General features: G+C 44.8%; 1 protein-coding gene across 2 annotated transcripts in view; it reads right to left on the bottom strand.

The window, feature by feature from the left end:
* Positions 1–6,424: 6,424 nt before the first annotated feature.
* The window catches only part of LOC140494937 (microfibrillar-associated protein 3-like), a 40,095-nt gene continuing 24,655 nt past the window's right edge, over positions 6,425–21,864 (bottom strand). For both annotated transcript variants that reach the window (XM_072594552.1, XM_072594553.1), the window contains exon 3: positions 6,425–21,615. In XM_072594552.1, the coding sequence (XP_072450653.1) occupies positions 20,681–21,615 (935 nt within the window). In that variant the 3' untranslated portion in view covers positions 6,425–20,680. The remainder of the gene's footprint in view (positions 21,616–21,864) is intronic.

Here is a 21,864-nt window from a genome sequence, read left to right as displayed (position 1 = left end):
TACAAATGCTATAGGAAGGGTAGAAAGGGAGGCAAGAGAGGAAGGGGAGTGGTATTTTTGATAAGGGATAGCATTACAGCTGTGCTGAGGGAGGATATTCCTGGAAACACATCCAGGGAAGTTATTTGGGTGGAACTGAGAAATAAGAAAGGGATGATCACCTTATTGGGATTGTATTGTAGACCCCCCCAATAGTCAGAGGGAAATTGAGAAACAAACTTGTAAGGAGATCTCAGCTATCTGTTAGAATAATAGGGTAGTTATGGTAGGGGATTTTAACTTTTCAAACATCGACTGGGACTGCCATAATGTTAAAGATTTAGATGGAGAGGAATTTCTTAAGTGCTTACAAGACAATTTTCTGATTCTGTATGTGAATGTACCTACTAGAGAGGTGCAAAACTTGACCTACGCTTGGGAAATAAGGCAGGGCAGGTGACTGAGGTGTCAGTGGGGGAGCACTTTGGTCCCAATGACCATAATTCCATTCGTTTTAAAATAGTGATGGAAAAGGATTGACCAGATCTAAAAGTTGAAGTTCTAAATTGGAGATAGGCCAATTTTTACGGTATTAAGCAAGAACTTTCAAAAGCTGATTGGAGGCAGATGTTCACAGGTAAAGGGACGGCTGGAAAATGGGAAGCCTTCAGAAATGAGATAACAAGAATCCAGAGAAAGTATATTCCTGTCAGGGTGAAAGGGAAGGCTGGTAGGTATAGGGAATAATGGATGACTAAAGAAATTGAGTGTTTGGTTAAGAAGAAGAAGGAAGCATATGTCAGGTATAGACAGGATAGAGCGAGTGAATCCTTAGAAGAGTATAAAGGAAGTAGGAGGATACTTAAGAGGGAAATCAGGAGGGCAAAAAGGGGACATGAGATAGCTTTGGCAAATAGAATTAAGAAGAATCCAAAGGGCTTTTACAAATATATTAAGGACAAAAGGGTAACTAGGGAGAGAATAGGGCCCCTCAAAGATCAGCAAGGCAGCCTTTGTGTGGAGCCACAGAAAATGGGGGAGATACTAAATGAATATTTTGCATCAGTATTTACTGTGGAAAAGGATATGGAAGATGTAGACTGTAGGGAAATAGATGGTGACATCTTGAAAAATGTCCAGATTACAGAGGAGGAAGTGCTGGATGTCTTGAAATGGCTAAAGGTAGATAAATCCCCAGGACCTGATCAGGTGTACCCGAGAACTCTATGGGAATCTAGAGAAGTGATTGCTGGGCCTCTTGCTGAGATATTTGTATCATTGATAGTCACAGGTGAGGTGCCGGAAGACTGGAGGTTGCCAAACGTGGTGCCACTATTTAAGAAGGGCAGTAAGGACAAGCCAGGGAACTATAGATCAGTGAGCCTGACCTCAGTGGTGGGCAAGTTGTTGGAGGGAATCCTGAGGGACTGGATGTACATGTATTTGGAAAGGCAAGGACTGATTAGGATAGTCAACATGGTTTTGTGCGTGGGAAATCATGTCTCACAAACTTGATTGAGTTTTTTGAAGAAGTAACAAAGAAGATTGATGAAGGCAGATCATTGGATGTGATCTATATGGACTTCACTAAGGTGTTCGACAAGGTTCCCCATGGGAGACTGATTAGCAAGGTTAGATCGCATGGAATACAGGGAGAACTAGCCATTTGGATACAGAACTGGCTCAAAGGGAGAAGACAGAGGGTGGTGGTGGAGGGTTGTTTTTCAGACTGGAGGCCTGTGACCAGTGGAGTGCCACAAGAATCGGGGCTGGGCCCTCTACTTTTTGTCATTTACATAAATGATTTGGATGCGAGCATAAGAGGTACAGTTAGTAAGTTTGCTGATGACACCAAAATTGGAGGTGTAGTGGACAGCGAAGAGAGTTACCTCAGATTACAACAGGATCTGGACCAGATGGGCCAATGGGCTGAGAAGTGGCAGATGAAGTTTAGATTAGATTAGATTAGATTACTTTTTGATGATTTACACTGTGGAAACAGGCCCTTCGGCCCAACAAGTCCACACCAACCCGCCAATTCAGATAAATGCGAGGTGCTGCATTTTGGGAAAGCAAATCTTAGCAGGACTTATACACTTAATGGTAAGGTCCTAGGGAGTGTTGCTGAACAAAGAGACCTTGGAGTGCAGGTTTATAGCTCCTTGAAAGTGGAGTCGCAGGTAGATAGGATAGTGAAGGCGGCGTTTGGTATGCTTTCCTTTATTGGTTAGAGTATTGAGCACAGGAGTCGGGAGGTCATGTTGCAGCTTTACAGGACATTGGTTCGGCCACTTTTGGAATATTGCGTGCAATTCTGGTCTCCTTCCTATCGGAAAGATGTTGTGAAACTTGAAAGAGTTCAGAAAAGATTTACAAGGATATTGCCAGGGTTGGAGGATTTGAGCTAAAGGGAGAGGCTGTGGCAGTTTTCCCTGGAGCGTCGGAGGCTGAGGGGTAACCTTATAGAGGTTTACAAAATTAAGAGGGGCATGGATAGGAAAAATAGACAAAATCTTTTCCCTGGGGTCGGGGAGTCCAGAACTAGAGGGTATAAGTTTAGGGTGAGAGGGGAAAGATATAAAAGAGACCTCGGGGCAACTTTTTCACACAGAGGGTGGTACGTGTATGAAATGAGCTGCCAAAGGAAGTGGTGGAGGCTGGTACAATTGCAACATTTAAAAGGCATTTGGATGGGTATATGAATAGGAAGGGTTTGGAGGGATATGGTCCAAGTGCTGGCAGGTGGGACTAGATTGGGTTGGGATATCTGGTCAGCATGGACAGGTTGGACCGAAGGGTCTGTTTGCATGCTGTACATCTCTATGACTCTATGAACAAAGTGCAAATTTAAGACTGAGATTAGCAGCCTTGTGGCTCAATGACTAACACTGCTACCTGACAGCACGAGGGACCTGGGTTTGATTCCAGCCTTGGGCGACTGTCTGTGTGAAGTTTGCACATTCTCCCTATGTTTGTTCCAGTTTCCTCCCACAGTCCAAAGATATGCAGGTTTGATAGAGTGTCCAGGATGTGAAAGCTAGGTGGAGTAGCCAGGAGGAATATGGAGATAGGGTAGGGGATATGGGTCCGGATGGGATGATCTTCAGAGGGTCAGTATGATCTTGATGGGCCAAATGGCCTGCTTCCACACTATAGGGATTCCACGAGGAGGATTTCTTTTCTCTCAGAGAGTAATTACAGACAAACCATAAACACTGGTCTTTCCAGCGACGACCACATCCCATGAATAAACAAAACTGACTGGGCTGGTGCAGCCTCGGTACAGAATCATACCTAAAGGAGAACATGAGCAGCAATCCCTTACTACTGAGCTAGCATGTTCACCAAGGCCCAATTGTCTACAATGTTCTGCCCAATAGACATGACATCTACCAAGTAAGTCAAGCTGAGACAATCGCAATTTGGCTTGATTCAAGGGATGTGGACCTCGCTGACTGGGCCAGTAATTATTGTCCATCCTTCATTGCCTGGCAGAGGATGGTGGTGAGCTGTCTCCTTGGAAAGCTGAAGTCCTTGGGGTGTGGGAACACCTCCAATGCCATTGAGGAGTTCCAACTACACTGAAGGAACAGTTCCAAGACCATTTAACGTGTAGCTTCGAGGTGAATATGCAGTTAGTGCAGGTGCCTGCTGCCTTTGCTCTTCTATGTGACAGAGTTTGCAAGGTGCTATCAAAGTAATCTTTCCCAGACACTACAGTGCATCTTTTGAATGGTACACATTGTGCATCAATGGTGAAGGGAGTTAATGTTCAAGATAGTGGATGTGGTGCCAATCAACCGGGCTGCTTTGTCCTGGATGGGGTCAAGCTTCTTGAGCGTTGTTGGAGCTGCACCCATCCAGGCAATTAGTGGTTCACTCTGCCACACTCCTGACTTGTCTCTCTCAGGCAGGCTTTGGAGAGTCAGGAGGTGAAATATTTGCCTCATAATTCCTAGTTTCAGACCTGATCTTGTACTGACAGGAATTATATAGCTGGTCTAGTTTATTCAAACTTCTGAATAAACATAGAAAACAGGACCAGAAGTAGGCCATTCAGCCCATCGAGCCTGCTCCACCATTCATTATGTTCCTGCATTTCCCCCATATCCTTTGACCCCTTTAGCTCCAAGAGCTATATCCAACTCCTTCTTGGAATCATGCAAAGAGATAACAGTAGGCCACTCGGCCCTTCAGGCCTGCTTCTCCATTCAATAAGATTTAATAAGGCGTATTGAGTACAAGAGTCAGAAAGTAATGTTGAAATTTTATGAAACTTTGATAAGGTTGCACTTAAAGTAGGGGGGTAGATCTGGCTGGGAAGTCCTTCAGAGGGTCACTGTGGAGTCGATGGGCTGCATTCAGTTCTGGTCCCACATTACAAGGAAGGATGTGGAGACTACAGAGAGGATGCAGAAGAGGTTTACCAGGTTGCTGCCTGAATTAGAGGGTGTGAGCTATAGGGAGAGGCTAGAAAAACTCAGGCTGTTTTCTCTGGAGTAGCAGAAGCTGAGGGGAGACTTGATAAAATTATGAGATGCACAGATAAGGTTGTCAGTCAGAATCTTGTTCCCAGAGTTGAAATGTCTAATATGGGGGCACGCATTTAAGGTAAAAGGGGGAAAGTTCAAAGGAAATATGAGATGCAAGTCTTTCACATAGAGAGTGGTAGGTGCCTGAAGTATGCTGCCAGGGGTGGTGCAGGTAGATATAACAGGGAGGATTAGGAGGCTTTTAGATAAGCATATGAATATGTAAGAATTGAGGGATATGGACCAAGCATAGGTTAGGGGATTCGTTTAATTTCGGCACACCATTGTGTTCCACGATCATGACTGATCTGATTTTAACCTAAGGTAAAAACAATGACTGCAGATGCTGGAAACCAGATTCTGGATTAGTGGTGCTGGAAGAGCGCAGCAGTTCAGGCAGCATCCGAGGAGCAGCAAAATCGACGTTTCGGGCAAAAGCCCTTCATCAGGAATAAAGGCAGTGAGCCTGAAGTGTGGAGAGATAAGCTAGAGGAGGGTGGGGGTGGGGAGAAAGTAGCATAGAGTACAATGGGTGAGTGGGGGAGGGGATGAAGGTGATAGGTCAAGGAGGAGAGGATAGGTGGAAAAGGTGATAGGCAGGTAGGACAAGTCCGGACAAGTCATGGGGACAGTGCTGAGCTGGAAGTTTGGAACTGGGGTGAGGTGGAGGAAGTGGAAATGAGAAAACTGCTGAAGTCCACATTGATGCCCTGGGGTTGAAGTGTTCCGAGGCAGAAAATGAGGCGTTCTTCCTCCAGGCGTCTGGTGGTGAGGGAGCAGCGGTGAAGGAGGCCCAGGACCTCCATGTCCTCGGCAGGGTGGGAGGGGGAGTTGAAATGTTGGGCCCCAGGGCGGTGTGGTTGATTGGTGCGGGTGTCCCGGAGATGTTCCCTAAAGCGCTCTGCTAGGAGGCGCCCAGTCTCCCCAATGTAGAAGAGACCGCATCGGGAGCAACGGATACAATAAATGATATTGGTGGATGTGCAGGTAAAACTTTGATGGATGTGGAAGGCTCCTTTAGGGCCTTGGATGGAGATGAGGGAGGAGGTGTGGGCGCAGGTTTTACAGTTCCTGCGGTGGCAGGGGAAGGTGCCAGGATGGGAGGGTGGGTCGTAGAGGGGCGTGGACCTGACCAGGTAGTCACAGAGGGAACGGTCTTTGCGGAAGGCGGAAAGGGGTGGGGAGGGAAATATATCCCTGGTGGTGGGGTCTGTTTGGAGGTGGCGGAAATGTCGGCGGATGATTTGGTTTATGCAAAGGTTGGTAAGGGTGGAAGGTGAGCACCGGGGGGGTTCTGTCCTTGTTAGGGTTGGAGGGGTGGGGTCTGAGGGCGGAGGTGAGGGATTTTAACCTTAACCCTACAGTTGAGGTTCAGTTTCTCACAATATTGATGGTGGAGGATTTAGTGATGGTTATGCTGATGGAGATGGTTAATGATCAGCGAATATCACTTTCTAATGATCAGCAGCTGTATGCAGTTGTGTCTGGCTTGTGGATCGAAGGAGTTACAATGAAATCGGAGCACAATGGTAATTCACATTTATACAGCTTCCTTAATATCATAAGTGACTGAAAGTGGTTCACAGGAGCATTATAAATATTTACATTCATGCAAGAAGAAGTGGCTTTTAGCAGTGCCTTTAGAAAGATAGAGAGGTGGAGGAAGGGTATTGTCGAACGTAGCACCTAGACAACTGAAGGTCCAGCCACCCATTGGTGAAACGATAAAAACTGGAGATGCTCAAGAGGCCAGGAATAGAGATGGTAAATCTCTCTGAGAACTGTGGGCTGGAGGATACCACAGGGATCGAGTAGGATGAAAGTATGGAGGGATTTGAAGTAAGGAGGCGAATTTTATAACCAGGATAATGCTGAGTAAGACTGAAGACAAATGAACAAAACCCACAAGGAGCTCAGGGTAAATAGTGTTTATTTCAATACAAGTTGATTCTTTTCCAGTACACCTCAGCTGTCAGCCAACTCTCGGTCACACCAGTATATAGACTGCAGTCAATTTTTGCACCCCATCTGGCATATTAGCACAGCTATTTGTATGTCAGATAACGATTAGCGTGTCTGATAGAACAAATTACATTCATATCAAGTTGCATAGGTATTTGGTCAATCTTTTCTCGGGTGAGAATAACCTAGAGCAAGGCCAGCTTGCTATAGCTTCAACAAATAAAACTAGACATTTGTAGCATGAAGCAGAAGGCCAGCAGAGGTTAGAATTGCTCCAAATTTATATGACCCTGAAATGACACCAAGGGACAGTAAGATACAAACACTTAACACCTTCCTTGGAAATAACTCTGTCTGCCAGAGCAGCAAGCAGTGTTGCCAATCTTTTTACACTATTATTCCAGCCTGTTTTTGACCCTCTCAATTCTGATGTGGAGGCGTTCAGAAGATGGGTGATGGAGCAGCCATGCATTAGTCATTTCTCTCCATTGAAAATAAAAGTCAACAGAAATTCATGATCATCAGATGTACCACCTCCTCGGTGAGTGATCAGGAGATCATGAGTTGTATTCCCACCTTTTCCCGTGTTGTTCCTTGTTTGTGGCTGATTTGTGCATCAGCAATGTTAAATCCCTGGTCCCAGTGAGATGGTCAACAAACTGATCAGAGGGAACGTTTACAAGTGAGCCAGTAACACAGCAACTCTTCTCCCCTCCCTCCAAAGACTTTACAATAAGGCATTTTGAAACAGATGGGTCACATTAGCCTTGAACACTGTTGTCTTTCACTGCAACTTTTTTTTAGCACATCTGCTCCAAAGTACAATGAGTTCATTAATGTGTAGAAATATAGCAAGGCTTAACCTAATTCCTATCTCCATTCGATTTTAGCTTTGCATACATCAAACGAAGAGAGGATCCGTTATTAAACAACTTCCCGGGTAAGCTATGTGCTTGTCTCATATTAACTGAGAAAAATGTACTAAAGAAAGTTATTCATGTAGATGTGAACAATTAATATTTGTAACCCTTTAAAGATCCCTGGAAGGTGATGCGCCAGGAAAGGTATGGAATACACACTGGCCAATATATGCGAAAGGTTAAGATATCTGATTCACAAGAAATGTGGCAGGAATACACCGATAGCATGCCATGCTAGACTTAATACAGGAGAAAGCGCTGAGGGTCTTGATGGTTCACTGGGAACAGAAGCATAACATCCACAGGCATTTCTCCGCACACAAAACAATGGCCATTACTTCGGGGTAAACACCGCCACAGGCTACTCTGAGAAAGGCCTTTATAACTCAAGCTGAGTTTGTTAGAGGTTGCTGAAGCAATCTATGGGCACAGTGAAATCATGACAAGTGTCAAACCAGACTGAATAACATGCAAATCTATTTCTTTGCATATTGAGGATTGGCATCCTACAATTGCCCCACCCCTGCCATGCTTTTCTTAGGGAGAATTAGAGTTGCTCTCCCCTCTGAGTGCTCCCCCACAGCACCCATGAATGGTCGAAAGTGAGGAGTATGCTCCCCCACAAAACAGCACAGTTCATAACACTTGCAGGCATGGTAAAAGTGCTGAAAGTGATAACAATGCTGCTTAGTGGACTATGTTGCATCTATTTTTGCTTCAGTATTGCACTGGGGAACAGACATGGAACCGTAGTACAGTGAGATCACCAGGTACCTGCTGTGAACAGGTGAGGTTCCAAACACAGGCCTCCCACTAGGCAAGGAAATGGCTCAAAGAAAGGGCGCTACATTATGAAGATGGAAGTAAACTTCTACAGATGCTGGAAATCTGAAATAAGGGCAGAAAAGGCCAGTGAAAATATCATCGTCAGTTGGCTACAATCCTCCAATGAAACTCAATGGAGACTGGAGGAACAGCACTTCACTTTCCAGCCCTCCAGCATCAACACTGGTTTCAACAACTTCAACACACGAACCCTGTCCTCCTATTTTAAATCTGATTTTTTTTTGTGTCATGTGCTGGCTTGAATTTAAATTTTCCCATTTTAGCTCTCCGAGAGAGTTGGTTATTTTTCTGTCATTCACATTCACTCTGGACAAACGCTTAGAGTCATAAAGATGTACAGCACGGAAACAGACCCTTCGGTCCAACCTGTCCATGCCGACCAGATATCCCAACCCAAACTAGCCCCACCTGCCAGCACCCAGCCCATATCCCTCCAAACGCTTCCTATTCATATACCCATCAAAATGCCTTTTAAATGTTGCAATTGTACGACCTCTTTCTTAATTAAAATTATTACTGCTCCCTTTGTCTTTTATTCCATGACTCTGCCATCATTTAAAATCTTTACCCCATTCCAGTCCCACCTCTTTTGTTCTTCCTACACCCACACCCCCTTCAACATTATAGAATGCTCCCCATTCTCTCGAAGGGCTGAATGCCGTACTCCCATTGCTATTTTCTGGGCTTCTATTCCCACCCTCCTTCAGTTCCCAAGAAAAGTCTTATTCTAATCTCAACATTTAAAAAAATTATTCGTTTGCAGGACGTGGGAGTCGCTTACCGGGCAGTAGGGAACTGCCGCCTTGAACTATCACAGTCCATGTGGCATGAGTACACCCACAGCTCTGTTAAGAAGCAAATGCCTGGATTTTGAATGAGCAACAGTGAAGGAATAGCAGAATTATTCCAAGTCAGGAGAGTGTGTGGTTTGGAGGTATCTACTAGTCTTGTCTTTGGAGACAGCTTCTCTCATCACAGATGCTGTCAGATCCACTGAGCTTCTCAGTACCCTCAACTTTTATTACATAATAAGAGGCAATTCTGAGATGCATTCTTGGACACTAGTGAAACAGAATTGCCATTTGCATGTATTTGTTCTTGTGTTGCTCCATGATCTTTATTTCCTCTTCTACTATTAGTTAGCAAAGTAGACATTTAGGCAAATCAGCAGCACATTGCTTTGCTGTAGTAGGAAACCTGGCAAAAACCTTTTATAAAAGCACCGTGGTGGCTCGGTGATTAGCACTGCTGCCTCATAGCACCAGGGACCTGGATTTGATTTAACCCTTGGGTGACTGTCTGTGTGCAGTTTGCACATTCTCCCTATGTCTGCGTGGGTTTGCTCTGGTTTCCTCCCACAGTCCAAAGATGTGCAAATTAGGTGGACTGGCCATGCCATATAACCCATAGTGTCTAGTGATGTGCAGGCTGGGTGCATTAGCCATGGAAAATGCAGGGTTACAGGGACAGGATGGGATGCTGTTTGGAGGGGCAGTGTGAACTCAATGGGCCGATTGGCTTGTCTCCACACAGTAGGGATGCTGTGATTCTAAAAAGAAGCTGACAAGAATTGGAGTGATGCCGGTATTATCTTGAAAGACGATCCAAGCTACACCCAGTACCAATGGATCGTATAACTCCACTCACAGCACATCAAGAGGGTCTGACCAGGAGAAGTGACAGTGACAATACTGCAGGAGGTCAGCGTGACATTTCCAGGAATTGTGAGTGTCTTATGTTGGCAGTGAAGTAGAGATAGAGAGTGTGGGTTGGACAGTGTCTTTGGACCAAGGTAATGCAAGTCTCAGTTTCTAAGGAGAAAATATGTGAGATTTATCTTGACAGAAAAAAAGGGACACATTGCTGAACATTTCATTCCATAATAAATCAAATGAAATTAAATCATTAGGATGAATGCAAGAATGCCAAATTTCAAATGACTACAACAATTTATACAGCAGTAGAAAAGAACCATCACTCTTTTCTCCTGCTGTACAAACTGTTATGGTCATTTGAAATTTGGCATTCTTGAATTTATCCTGATGATTTAAATTGATTTGATTTATTATGTCAAGTGCACCAAGATACAGTGAAAAGGGTTGTTTTGTGTGCTATACAGGCAAATCATATTATACAAAATGCATCAGGGGAGTAGAACAGAGGGCAGAATACAGAGTTACAGCAACAGAGAAGGTACAGAGAGAAAGAGAGAGAGACAAAGGGGGAGAGAGAGAGTGAGATATTAACATTAACATTTGTATGGTCTGTTCAAACAGCTTTGGCAGAGTGTCTCTCTCTTTACAGTTGTATTTAAAGTTCCACACTACCTGGTGACATCTTCACTTTGTGATTCAAGATTCAGATAAAGAAGCAGAAAACAGAGCTGTTTCAGCATCAAGATTTCTCTGTCACCCAGACAGAGCAGCTGGGAGAAAAACAAAACTGAGACATTTCATTACTGCCACTTCAGGAGAGGAATAATGACAACATGATAAAACAGCCATGACAAATAGAGACATCAGAAATTAATGGGGTAGTCAGAACAGAAATGACACACAGCCTAAAAATTTTAAATATATCATAATTAGATGACTGATGCTTAAAATAGTTAATTAAAAGGTGCCGTGTAAATTTAAATTCTTGATAGGACATCTAAATAATAACTGTTCTTCCCTTCCTTGAACCACTAATCACAGTCATTCAGTCTTTTCCAGTAGTTTGCCCATCAGATTGTGAGAATAAGCTGTGACCAGGCTATTGAACCTGGGGAGACGGCATTAGGTGCCCAGTCTGCCTTTGTCCTCATCCACTGTCCATATTAGCACACTGTTCAACAATGGACTGAGAGCCTGGTTTTGATATTTGTCTCTGCACCATCTTGGGAATGCCAACATATTGCAACCCTACGGCTCTGCCAGAGCCTGTGAAGTGATCGCTACTCACCTGTTGAAATCCCTCTGGACAAAACCTTGCAACCTCTGAGGTTTGCGTTAACCCCACAGACATTGAACACTGACAGAAATTAAGAGGCTGGCTGGTCTTTCACACCAGGATCCCATGTACAGCACGGAAACAGACCCTTCAGTCCAACTTGTCCATGCTGACCAGATATCCCAACCCAATCTAGTCCCATTTGCCAGTATTTGAACCATATCCCTCTAAACCCTTCCTGTTCATATACCCATCTAGATACATTTTAAATGTTGTAATTGTACCATCTTCCACCACTACTTCTGGCAGTTCATTCCATCCACACACCATCCTCTGCATTAAAAAGTTGCCCCTAAGGTCCCCTTTAAATCTTTCCCCTTCACCTTAAACCTATGCCCTTTAGTTTTGGACTCCCCCACACTGGGAAAAAGACCTTGGCTATTGACCCTATCCATGCCCCTCATGATTTTATAAACCTCTATAAGGTCACCCCTCAGCCTCTGATGCTCCAGGGAAAACAGCCCCAGCCTGTCCAACCTGCCAGTAGCAGTAGTGGACTCTCCCTCTTTATGGGTATTTAAGCGGGCATTGGTTAGGTATATGGGGGATAGTGGGTTAGTGTAGGTTAGGTGGGCTTTGATCGGTGCAACATCGATGGCCAAAGGGCCTGTACTGCGCTGTATTCTTCTATGTTCTATGTTCTATGTTCTCTCCATCTCTGGCAACATTTTCTGAACCCTATCAAGTTTAACAACATCTTTCCCATTGCAGGGAAACCAGAAATGAATGCAGTATTCCAAAACTGGTCTAACCAATGTCCTGTACAGCCACAACATAACATCCCAACTCCTGTATTCAATACACTGAGCAATAAGAGGAAGCATTCCAATGCCTTCTTGCTAATCAAGGGGGTGAAAAGATATCAGGGATAGGTGGAAAGGTGGAGTAATCAGGTTATTAAGCAAACTCAAAAGGCATATTCCTACTCAAAATCGACATGCTCTTATGTAAGCTCTATCTCAAATTTTAACTTATCTTTAACTTCCTGATCCCTAACCCTCAACCGGCATCACCAGCTGTTTCACGCTCTCTGTTCTACCGAATCCTATAATCAGAGGATAGTACAGTGTAGAGGGAAGCCAAATAAAAGCAAAAGGCTGCAGACACTGGAAATGTGAAACAAAAACAGAAAATGCTGGAAAACACTCGGCAGAATCTGTGGAGAGAGAAGCAGAGTTCAGTGAGGAGGTGACCGACTAGTGGTATTTACTGTCAATCCAATAGACCCATGTAATGTTCTGGGGATCCTGGTTCGAATCCCACCACAGCAGATGGTGATATTTGAATTCAATAACAAAATTCTGGAATTAGGAGTCTAAGGATGGCTGTGAATTGTTGGAAAAATCCATCTAGTTCACTAATGCCCTTTAGGGAAGGGAACTGCCATCTTTACCTGGGCTGGACTACATGTGACTCCAGATTCACAGGACTGGCTCTTAATTGCCCTATGGATAACTAGGGATAAATGCTGGCCTAGCCCAGTGATGCCCTCATCCTGTGACTGAATGTTTAAAAAGTTAATGCTTTGAGTCTAAAACGAAGCAGGGGCATGGTGAGAAGAATACCTTTTTATCCAGCGAGTAGTTAGGCTCTGGAGTGAGCTGCCAGGTAATGTGGTGGAGGCAGGTTCGGTCAAGAGGGCATTGGGTGATTATTTGGACAGAAATAATGTGCAAGGGTATGGGGGTGGGGGAGGAAGCAACAAGTTGGCACAAGCTAATGATGCTTTTTTTCAACAGCCAGTTAGGCATGAGGAGGGCGGGGGAGGGACGGAATGAGTGGCCTCCTTCTGCACTGTAACATTCCACGACTCTTCATGAGAATGGGAGGGTGGCCATTTGCCCCATCAACACTGGGCTGGCTCTTTTGAAGAGGAATCCTGTTTGCCCCACACACCCACTCTTTTTCCGCAAACATTAAGTGCCTCGACTGGATAAGCTTTGTAAATTCCACCAAAGGAGCTCAAAAACTAAATCAATGTAACCATCCCCCTTCCTCAGTCCATAATTTAAGCGGTTTTCCTCAAGGATGACTTTTTTTTTGTGGGAACCTGCCCTAAGGTGCAGCGCTTACAACGGAATGCAACGCATAAATGAATGCTTCCAACTGGATGCCTTTTTATACAAAAGTACATACTGGGCACGATTCCAGATCCGAAACAGCATTACTTTCATTAATCAACACAGAAAACAGGCTGCTTGTGTCAGAGCGGAGGCAACGTGATGTTCCCCCTCTGCAAAAAAAAATAAGCCTGTTCACAAACGACATAGCAGCGACTCTTAAAACCTGTGTTTTGTTTAACTGGCTTTGTCTGTAGCCTTCTGCAGTCCACCTGCATCCTACCTCAAGCCCAGATCATCCCCAACACCATCCCCACAGCACCGCCGGACAGTGCAGCTCGGCATGAGGGTTTAATCTGTTATGGAGTCATAGAGATGCACAGCACAGAGAGAGACCCTTCTGCCCAACTCATCCATGCTGATCAAATATCCTGAAAATTGCCCTGGGACAAAGTTGTTAACTCAGCAGGTCTGGCAGCATTTGTAGAGAGAAAGCAGAGTTTTTCCCCATTATTTCTGTTCAAAAAAAGAAAGTTGCAAGCTAAAGGCAGCTTTCCCCCAAATTGAGAATTATAATCTGCAGCACTAGCTGAATCGGAACCTTTCAGTGTATAGGAGTCACAGGTAGAGCTGATGCCAAAATAGACCCTTCACACTTGAAGGGCACGTAGCCAAATTCCAGCACAGTCTCCTGATGTATGCACAGCTCCTCTTTCCCGTCGAAACAAAGGAACCTTTTTATTTGTTGCAACTTTCCAACCGTGCAGGGAAAAGCAAAGCCTAAAGCAGCAAAGGTAATCACTGCTTGGAAACTCTTCAATGCAACCCTTCACAAAAGTAGGCAGCTATGTTTACTGCAGTGTTGTGGAGGAAAATTCACTTTATTTATACTTCGCTTCGCCATCAGGGGCTCATTCAGAGCCATCTTCTCGGTGGGTGGCCCCGGGACAGCGCTGAGGTGGCAAAGTACTATCCGAGGGAAGGCAAGGCAAGACCCTGTCTCAGGTCGAGGCCAAAAGCTTCCACGGAAAGGAGTGAACGCCTCCAGCCATTCTCCATCACCAGGGAGCGATCAGCTCCGTGTCAACTTCGCTGCCCGTGGGGAGGCTGCCGCGCATAAACCCGTCTGCCCCGGAATACACCGGCGGTTTCAGAGCACCGCGAAACATCCCCAGGGGAAGAGTTGCGGCAGGCGCTATGCAAATGCAATTCGGCCTGTTGGTTGTGAGCCCTCCTCATCTCCTGGCAGGCTGGGTTGGGGTGAGCTGAATTCTTTCCCTCTCCCGGTGAATACCCCTGCGGCATCAGCAGTAATTAAAACTCTCCTTTCCCGGCCCCCAAACCTTTCCAATCGAGTCGGCAGGGGAAGTTCATTTTATTTGCAAAGGGGCGAGGTTAATTATATAAACAGCACCATATGCCAATAAAGGTTACGTGACACCCAGGATCCAGAAATACAGTTTGGGTAATTGAGAGTCTAAATCCTCCCTCTATCAAAAGGAAAATTGAAGGTTTCACACACGAGACAGCTGGATTCACAGATAACTCTAGGTTCTGCAGCTATCTCTGATCATCCCTTCACTGTCTGTGATCCCAAAATACATCAGACTGAAGAAAAGGCCATGACATAAATATCTCATCACCAAAAAAAAAATTGCTTCTCAGGTTAGGCACTCACTAATGTAGCAGACAGTGTAACAACCTTAAATCAGCATTCATTACAGGGATTATGTTGAGGTTGTACAGGATATCGATGATACCTCTTCTGTGCCCAGTTCTGGTCTCCCTGTTATTAAGGTGGAGACAGTTCAGAAGAGATTTGCCAGGATGTTGCGAGGAACGGAGAGCTGCACTTATAAGAAGAGGCTGGACAGGCCAGCACTTTTTTCACTGAGCTGGTAGAAGTTTATAAAATCACGAGGGTAGGGGATTTCAAGATTGGGAAGGCATGTTTTTAAAGTAAGAGGAGAAAGATTTAAAAAAAATACATGATGAACAATTTATTTAGACAGAAAGTGGTTTGTGTGCAGAATGAACTGCCAGAGGAAGTGGTAGATGGAGGTACAGTTACAACATTTGGATAGATACATGTGCCAGCCTCCTAACTCAGAGGTAGGGACACTACCACTGCACCGCAAGAGCCCATCCTTTGGAGTCCTGCATTGCCCCAACAAGTATTGCAGGTAAATTGGTGACTTGGAAAACATGGATAATTTACTGGTGGCGGTTAATACATGAGGAAAATAAAAACTCTCAATTTGGTGACAGGGACACAACATGTGCAGTTTTTATAATTAGATTAGATTCCCTACAGTGTGGAAACAGGCCCTTCAACCCAACAAGATGGGGCAAATGGCCTAATTCTGCTCCTATAACATTATGATCTAAAAGGTGGGTGCAGAGGATGGCAGCAGCAGAAACATCCAAACAGTTCTGAAGATGGGTTAACTCTGTTTTTATCTCCCCAGATGCTGCCAGACCTGCTGAGTTTCTCCAGCATCCTCTGTGATTGTTTCGGAATATCAAAGGGAGTTGGGACAAGGCAGCAAACCGCGCAAAGCTCCTGTGACCAGGCAGATTGACAGAGAAAAAAAAAGAGTTGGCCGCAATGGTGCAGAACTAACCCAGCAGCCAGGCCACAAGATGGATAGTCAATCCCACCATCCACCAACCCTTCCTGGCACCTGCTCCTTAATGGGGTGTTCACACTGAACCTGAGAGCAGAGAAGTTACACTACATTTTATTCAGACACGGTTCTCAAAAACGTTGGAAACAACGCACTTTCCCCCAACAGAGAATGCTGGAGAAACTCGACCAGTCTAGCAGCATCTGTTGGAGGGGGAGAGAGGGAGAAGAGAGAGAGAGAGAGAGAGAGAGAGAGAGAGAGAGAGAGAGAGAGAGAGAAGAGAAGAGGAGAGAGAGAGAGAAAGATAACATCTCAAGCCCAACATTTTCAACTTAATGGGTTCTGCACAGGGATACATGGGCTGTTCATCGATACTTGGTTGATCCTTTTAGAACAATGATTTCAAGCAGCTAAAGACCTATTTACACCTTTTGAATTACTGGTTAACTCTCTCACATTATGTGGCTTTCGCTGGCAAGGTCTGCAATAATCGACCACCCCAAACCAGCCCTGAGACCTTTCCAGGCCTTGGGAGACTGGAATAGAATCTTCACAAGAAGCAAATTCAATTTCATTCCATTCCCCCAGTTCCTCTGTCCCCATCGTATGTGCTCTGATGATGCCAACTTTGACAAGGGGGCCTCTGAGATTTCCACCTTCTTCCGCAACCGAGGATTCCCCCGCACCGTAGTTAACAGGACCCTCAGCCGGGTCCAACACATCTCCCGCATTCCAGTCCTCACACCCTCTCTTCCCTCCCACAACAGTGATAGGGCTCAGTGGTTAGCACTGCTGCATCACAGCACCAGAGCCCCAGGTTCGATTCCAACCTCGGGCGACTGTCTGCGTGGAGTTTGCACGTTCTGCCTGTGTCTTCTCTGGGTGCTTCGGAGGGTCAGAGTGGAGTTGATGGGCCGAATGGCCTGCTTCCATATCATAGGGGTTCTATGACAGCTCATAGTACTACTGGAAAATTACTAAATACTGATGGCCCCTTTTACAACAATATTTCAACAACCTCAAAATTGGAAACGTCAAAATAGAGAGTATATTTAACTGAATGGTTCTGTGACAAGGGTACATTTGTATCATTGTCAGAGGTCATTGGTTCAGCATGACTTTACTGCCTCTTTGAACGAGCTGTTGAATTAACTCATTGCCTGATGAACCATCTCCACCATCCCAATATCAGACAACGCTACTTAGCAACCTTTCGCGTATACTCAAAACCAACGGGAGTCTCCCGACCTCTGCTGGATAATGAGGAATTGGTGAATGATGGGGACAGCTATAATTCAATCAAGTGGAATGCCATGTCAGTAAGTGAAGATGAATTCAATTTTGGGTTTACCTATTGATTAATGGCAAAATGTTTTGGTTTCACCACCTTGTGCAAGCAGGTGACTCAGATTCTGATGGAGAACAGAGACTCCAATGATCAGGACTAAAATTTGCATCTTCAAGCTTTTAGGTTCCTGGTCCAAGATCTCATTCTGTGGCTCAGTGTCAATCTTTGTTTCCTCTTTATTGTCTTGGGATGTTTTGTTACATTAAGGGCGCTATGTAAATGCAAAGTGGTCACTGTGGATGACATGCCTCCCAGGTTCCTTGGCATTACACAGGAGAGAGACTGGATGAAGTGAGTGCGTTGTACAATATTTTATAACATCCCCTGAAAGACGTGGCAATTCTCACGTGGCAGGACCTTTAGAACTTCAACTGACAACAACGGAGATTAAATTATCAATTTGGGCTAGAAGTTGCTGATGTTTCAGCTCATGGCTGTGATACAAAGACTGTAGTTATGATCAAAAGTCATTGAACAAAGTAGAGCTAAAGTGCCCTTTGCGAAGTTTTTTTAAAAATTCATCTTCAAACATTCCATCAGCAATAATTACTCATCCTTAGCTGCTTTTGACTAGGGCTACCCCAACTGTGCTTCGAGGTGAGATTTTAACATTCTACGGAACTTGAGCTGAAAGCTAAGTGCTATGGAGTCTCTTTAAATTCTTACTTTTTTGCTATTAGTGGGTGTGGCCTAATGGACGGATGTCTGGGACGCAATTGTTGCTGCAGAAAAAAAGGCAGTGGGTTTGGTTTGTTCTTCCATCACCACTCCATCAATAAACCCATTTTGAACTTGCAAACACATCTGCTCACCCCACTGTAACAGCAAGAACTCGCTCTCTATCTCCCCTTCCCCCTCCCCGAACCCCACGTAGTAACTGGAACCAAGTTGACCTCATTGACTGTGTTGATTGGGGTTGTTAACCTGAGTAATAAAATCGGGAGATTACAGCCAGTGTTGCTGTGGGTTTTTGTTTTTGGTGTTATTTGTTTGTGGGGAACTGGCTGTTGAGCTGGATGGCCACAGTAAATAAAGGGGGACTTGGAGACGGGATACCAACCTTCGTGCAGTTATTTCACCTCACTCCCACTTTCTCAACAACTCTTGTGCCCCACCCCTTTCCCCTGACACATTTTTCACTCTGGAGTCACCCGAACTCTGAGGTTGCGAGGCATTGAAGTGAGGCCAGAAAGTTAAGAAAGGATTTATTTCGATGAACAGCTTGCTAGGTCACATTAAATGGGCAGAGTGGAGGTAAACAGGGTGGCACAGGACTGGTGTCACACTCATGAGAATTGGTCAACATGACCTGTTCCATGTGCATCCAGTTAGGTTTTTAACTACAATCAGATTGTGCGTTTTGAAAATTTACTCTGAAGGTTCAAAACTACATTTTAGTATGCACATGTTGGTGAAAACTGATAATACATCACTGGAGTCACTTTTACTGATGACAAACTCTTAATAACTGGAGTTATTTTTCTTTAACTCCAATGAGTTCAAATTCTCAGCCTAGCTTGATAGAGCTTGAAGTAACAAACTCTTAATAACCGGAGTTATCTTTTTTGTTGTAAACTCCGATGAGTTCAAATTCTCAGGCTAACAGGATGGGCCTTGAAAGCCAAAACATATCTTCGGCTTTTTTTGCTCTTTTGTTTTCCCATTGCCTTGTCGGCTACGATTCAGAGATTAGAGACAAAATAAAACTGCAGATGCAAAAGGAGACAAACAGGGGGCTGGGAGAACACAGCAAGTCAGGCAGCATCAGGAGGTGGAGACGTCAGCGTTTCAGGTGTAGCCCTTCTTCATACACCTGAAAACATTGACTTCTCTACCTCCTGATGCTGCCTGACTTGCTGCGTTCTCCCAGCCCCCTGTTTGTCTACCGTGGTTCAGGGCTAGCACTATTAGTGCACATAACTTGATCCAGCTGCCAAGCCTATTACTTGAGGAGTGCTGCCCCATTGGCAGATGAGACGGTCAACTCTGGTCCAGCCTGGCTTCTCCTCAGGTAGCTTTTCAAATGGGAGACAGTCGCCCTCTGTCACCAGAACAATAGACTGGAGGCTCAGACCCTCAGGATTTGCGATTCACCAATCTATCATTGACACATTTAGTGAAATTTGAATTTAATTAATAAAATCTGAAATTGAAATCTAGTCTTGGTAATGGTGGCCACATCAATTATGTTCTGTTTCTTGCTGAAAATCCCACCCGATCTACTCCCATTCTTTCACCTAGAAAGGATCATTTAGAATTTCCCTACAGTGCAGAAAAAGGTCATTCCACCCAATGAGTGTGCATCAATCCTCCAAAAGGGTATCCCACTGCCCCCTACCCTATCCCTGGAATTCTGCATTTCCACGGCTAATCTACCTAAGCCTGCATATCCATGGATTCCAGGGAGTGAAATCTGCCGTCCTTACCCAGTGTGGCCTACACGTGACTCCAGACCTACAGCAACTGGGCTGACTCTTAACTGTCCTCTGAAATGGCCCGGCAAGCCCACTCAGGTGATGAGGGATGGGCAATAAATGCTGGCCTTGCCGGCAGTGCCCAAATCCCATGAAAAAGGATCCAGAGTTTTTTAAAAACTCTGTAAAAGCAAGAGAATTCTGCTTCACTGATACTCACCCCTGAATCAAACGGCCGAATTGGATTGATCATTGTGGCAGCACACTGAGTATGAACCAGCTGCTTGAGTTATTGACCAGCGGCTACACTTCAATAGTGTGCAAAAATACTTTGTAAAACGCTTCAAAGAGGTTTTGAGGTGTTGAACGCTTGTGTTTCAAGTTTCCTTTTCTTCTTTATCTGTAAAAATGAATTCTCAGGCTTCTAATTCAAGAAAGCGATCTCCATCTAAAAACCTGCCTGTCTGACCGATTGGCTGTGCATCTCTAGTCATTTATACCTGATATGTTTTCCCCCTTGTCCCTCTTTAAAGTCAAAAATCATGCTCTTGCGCATGAATATTCATTGTGTTTCTGGAAATTTACTCTGAAGATTACAGAATTTCTATCCGCTCAACTACATTTTAGCATGAAGAATGTATCTGATCACTATGTGTGAGAACTACCATGTGCAAGGCAGGGAGCGAAAATGCCCATTTTAAAGTGTTCAATAGACAATGACCTTTACCCAAAAGAATCTCACTGAGAGGAATTTAGAAGTGGAAGTTAATTTTTTGTTTCAAAACAAAAACTCGAAGTAATTTATTTTCCCCAAATATATCAACCACCTAAATACGATGTCAGTGATAACCTAATGCGACAGAATTTGAACAGAAATCCATGCATTATCATAATTATCTGCTCTTCTGCAATGATTGGCTTCTGGTTAAGGCTAATTTTATTCATCGGAGATCCCCCATCACATGGTAGCCCAAAAGGGGTGAACTGCAGTTTTGTGTCAGCTACACATGGCTCTCATATATGACCCGGGGAGTTTTCCCAATCACCACTGGTGTCACAGAATTGGTGTTCTCTACTAAGACAGCCGTAGTGTAGTTGGCCCTTTCAGTCACTGCTGTCACAACCTTGCCATCATTCTCTGTCACCGTCAGCCCAACAGGGGGGCTACTTTCAATCGCCGCTTGCGCTGTCTCCACCTCCTTGGCCTCTTGCTCAGGTTGGTGGGCACCACCTGGTTGGCGCTGCCCCTCCAACTTATCCCCCGCCATCAAAGGATGCACCGATACCTTGATCGCAATCTGCTGGGGCTGCTCATGCAAAGACGATTCGTCCGAGTCCCCTGCAGATGAGTTGGTGCGCTTTAAAGAGTTTGGTATAGTGTACACCTCGTCTCGAGTCTCTTGACTCGCTGGTCCAGCTCCCACGTAGATATGGCTCGGCTCCTCCATGCCCACGACTTCCATGATCTCTTCCACAAACATCTTGCAGTTCATGATGAGGGGGGGCAGCGGGACACTCCTGGCAAGCTCCTCGATGTACCGGGCAAACTCCATCGTCTTAAACTGGGTGACTTTGGCCAGTTCCAGAGTCTTGGCGGAGGTGATGATCGGGATGCGCTTGGCAATCTCAAAGGCCTTCTGCAGTTTCTCCGCTCCCTCTGTCCTGAAGAACTCATTGATGGCTTTCTCTGTCTTCTTGAGGTGGCTACTCATCATGCACAGGCGGGTAATGTTCAGGACCATCACAATGGTGAATGCAACAAGGCAAACTATCATATAATAGACACCCATATCCCCAGAGGTGAAGATGACTCTCAGAGTCACCGTGTAATTAACACTGCCATAATGGTTCGAGGCTACACAAGTATACTTGCCTCGGTCACCAAACGAAACTGTGGTGATGTTTAACAGTCCACTGTCCGAAATCCAACAATTGTCTGGTGAAACAATAAAGAAAAATCTTTTAAATCAATCGATCATGAAAGTGATTACTAATTTTTTTTTTAAAAAACATAAACTATCCCACATTTATGGTTCCCTCATGGCCTCTACCATCTAGAAGAACAAGGGAACATCAGAAGTTCCCGTCTAAGCCACTCGCCATTCTGACTTGGAAATATTCCTTCAATGTCACTGGGTCAAAATCCTGGAATTCCCTCCCTAAGAGTATTGGGGGTCTACCTACA

Source organism: Chiloscyllium punctatum, chromosome 2, assembly GCF_047496795.1.
Source record: "Chiloscyllium punctatum isolate Juve2018m chromosome 2, sChiPun1.3, whole genome shotgun sequence".
Classification (NCBI taxonomy): domain Eukaryota; kingdom Metazoa; phylum Chordata; class Chondrichthyes; order Orectolobiformes; family Hemiscylliidae; genus Chiloscyllium; species Chiloscyllium punctatum.
Note: the sequence above shows the minus strand (reverse complement) of the source record. Positions and strands in the feature narration are given on the sequence as shown.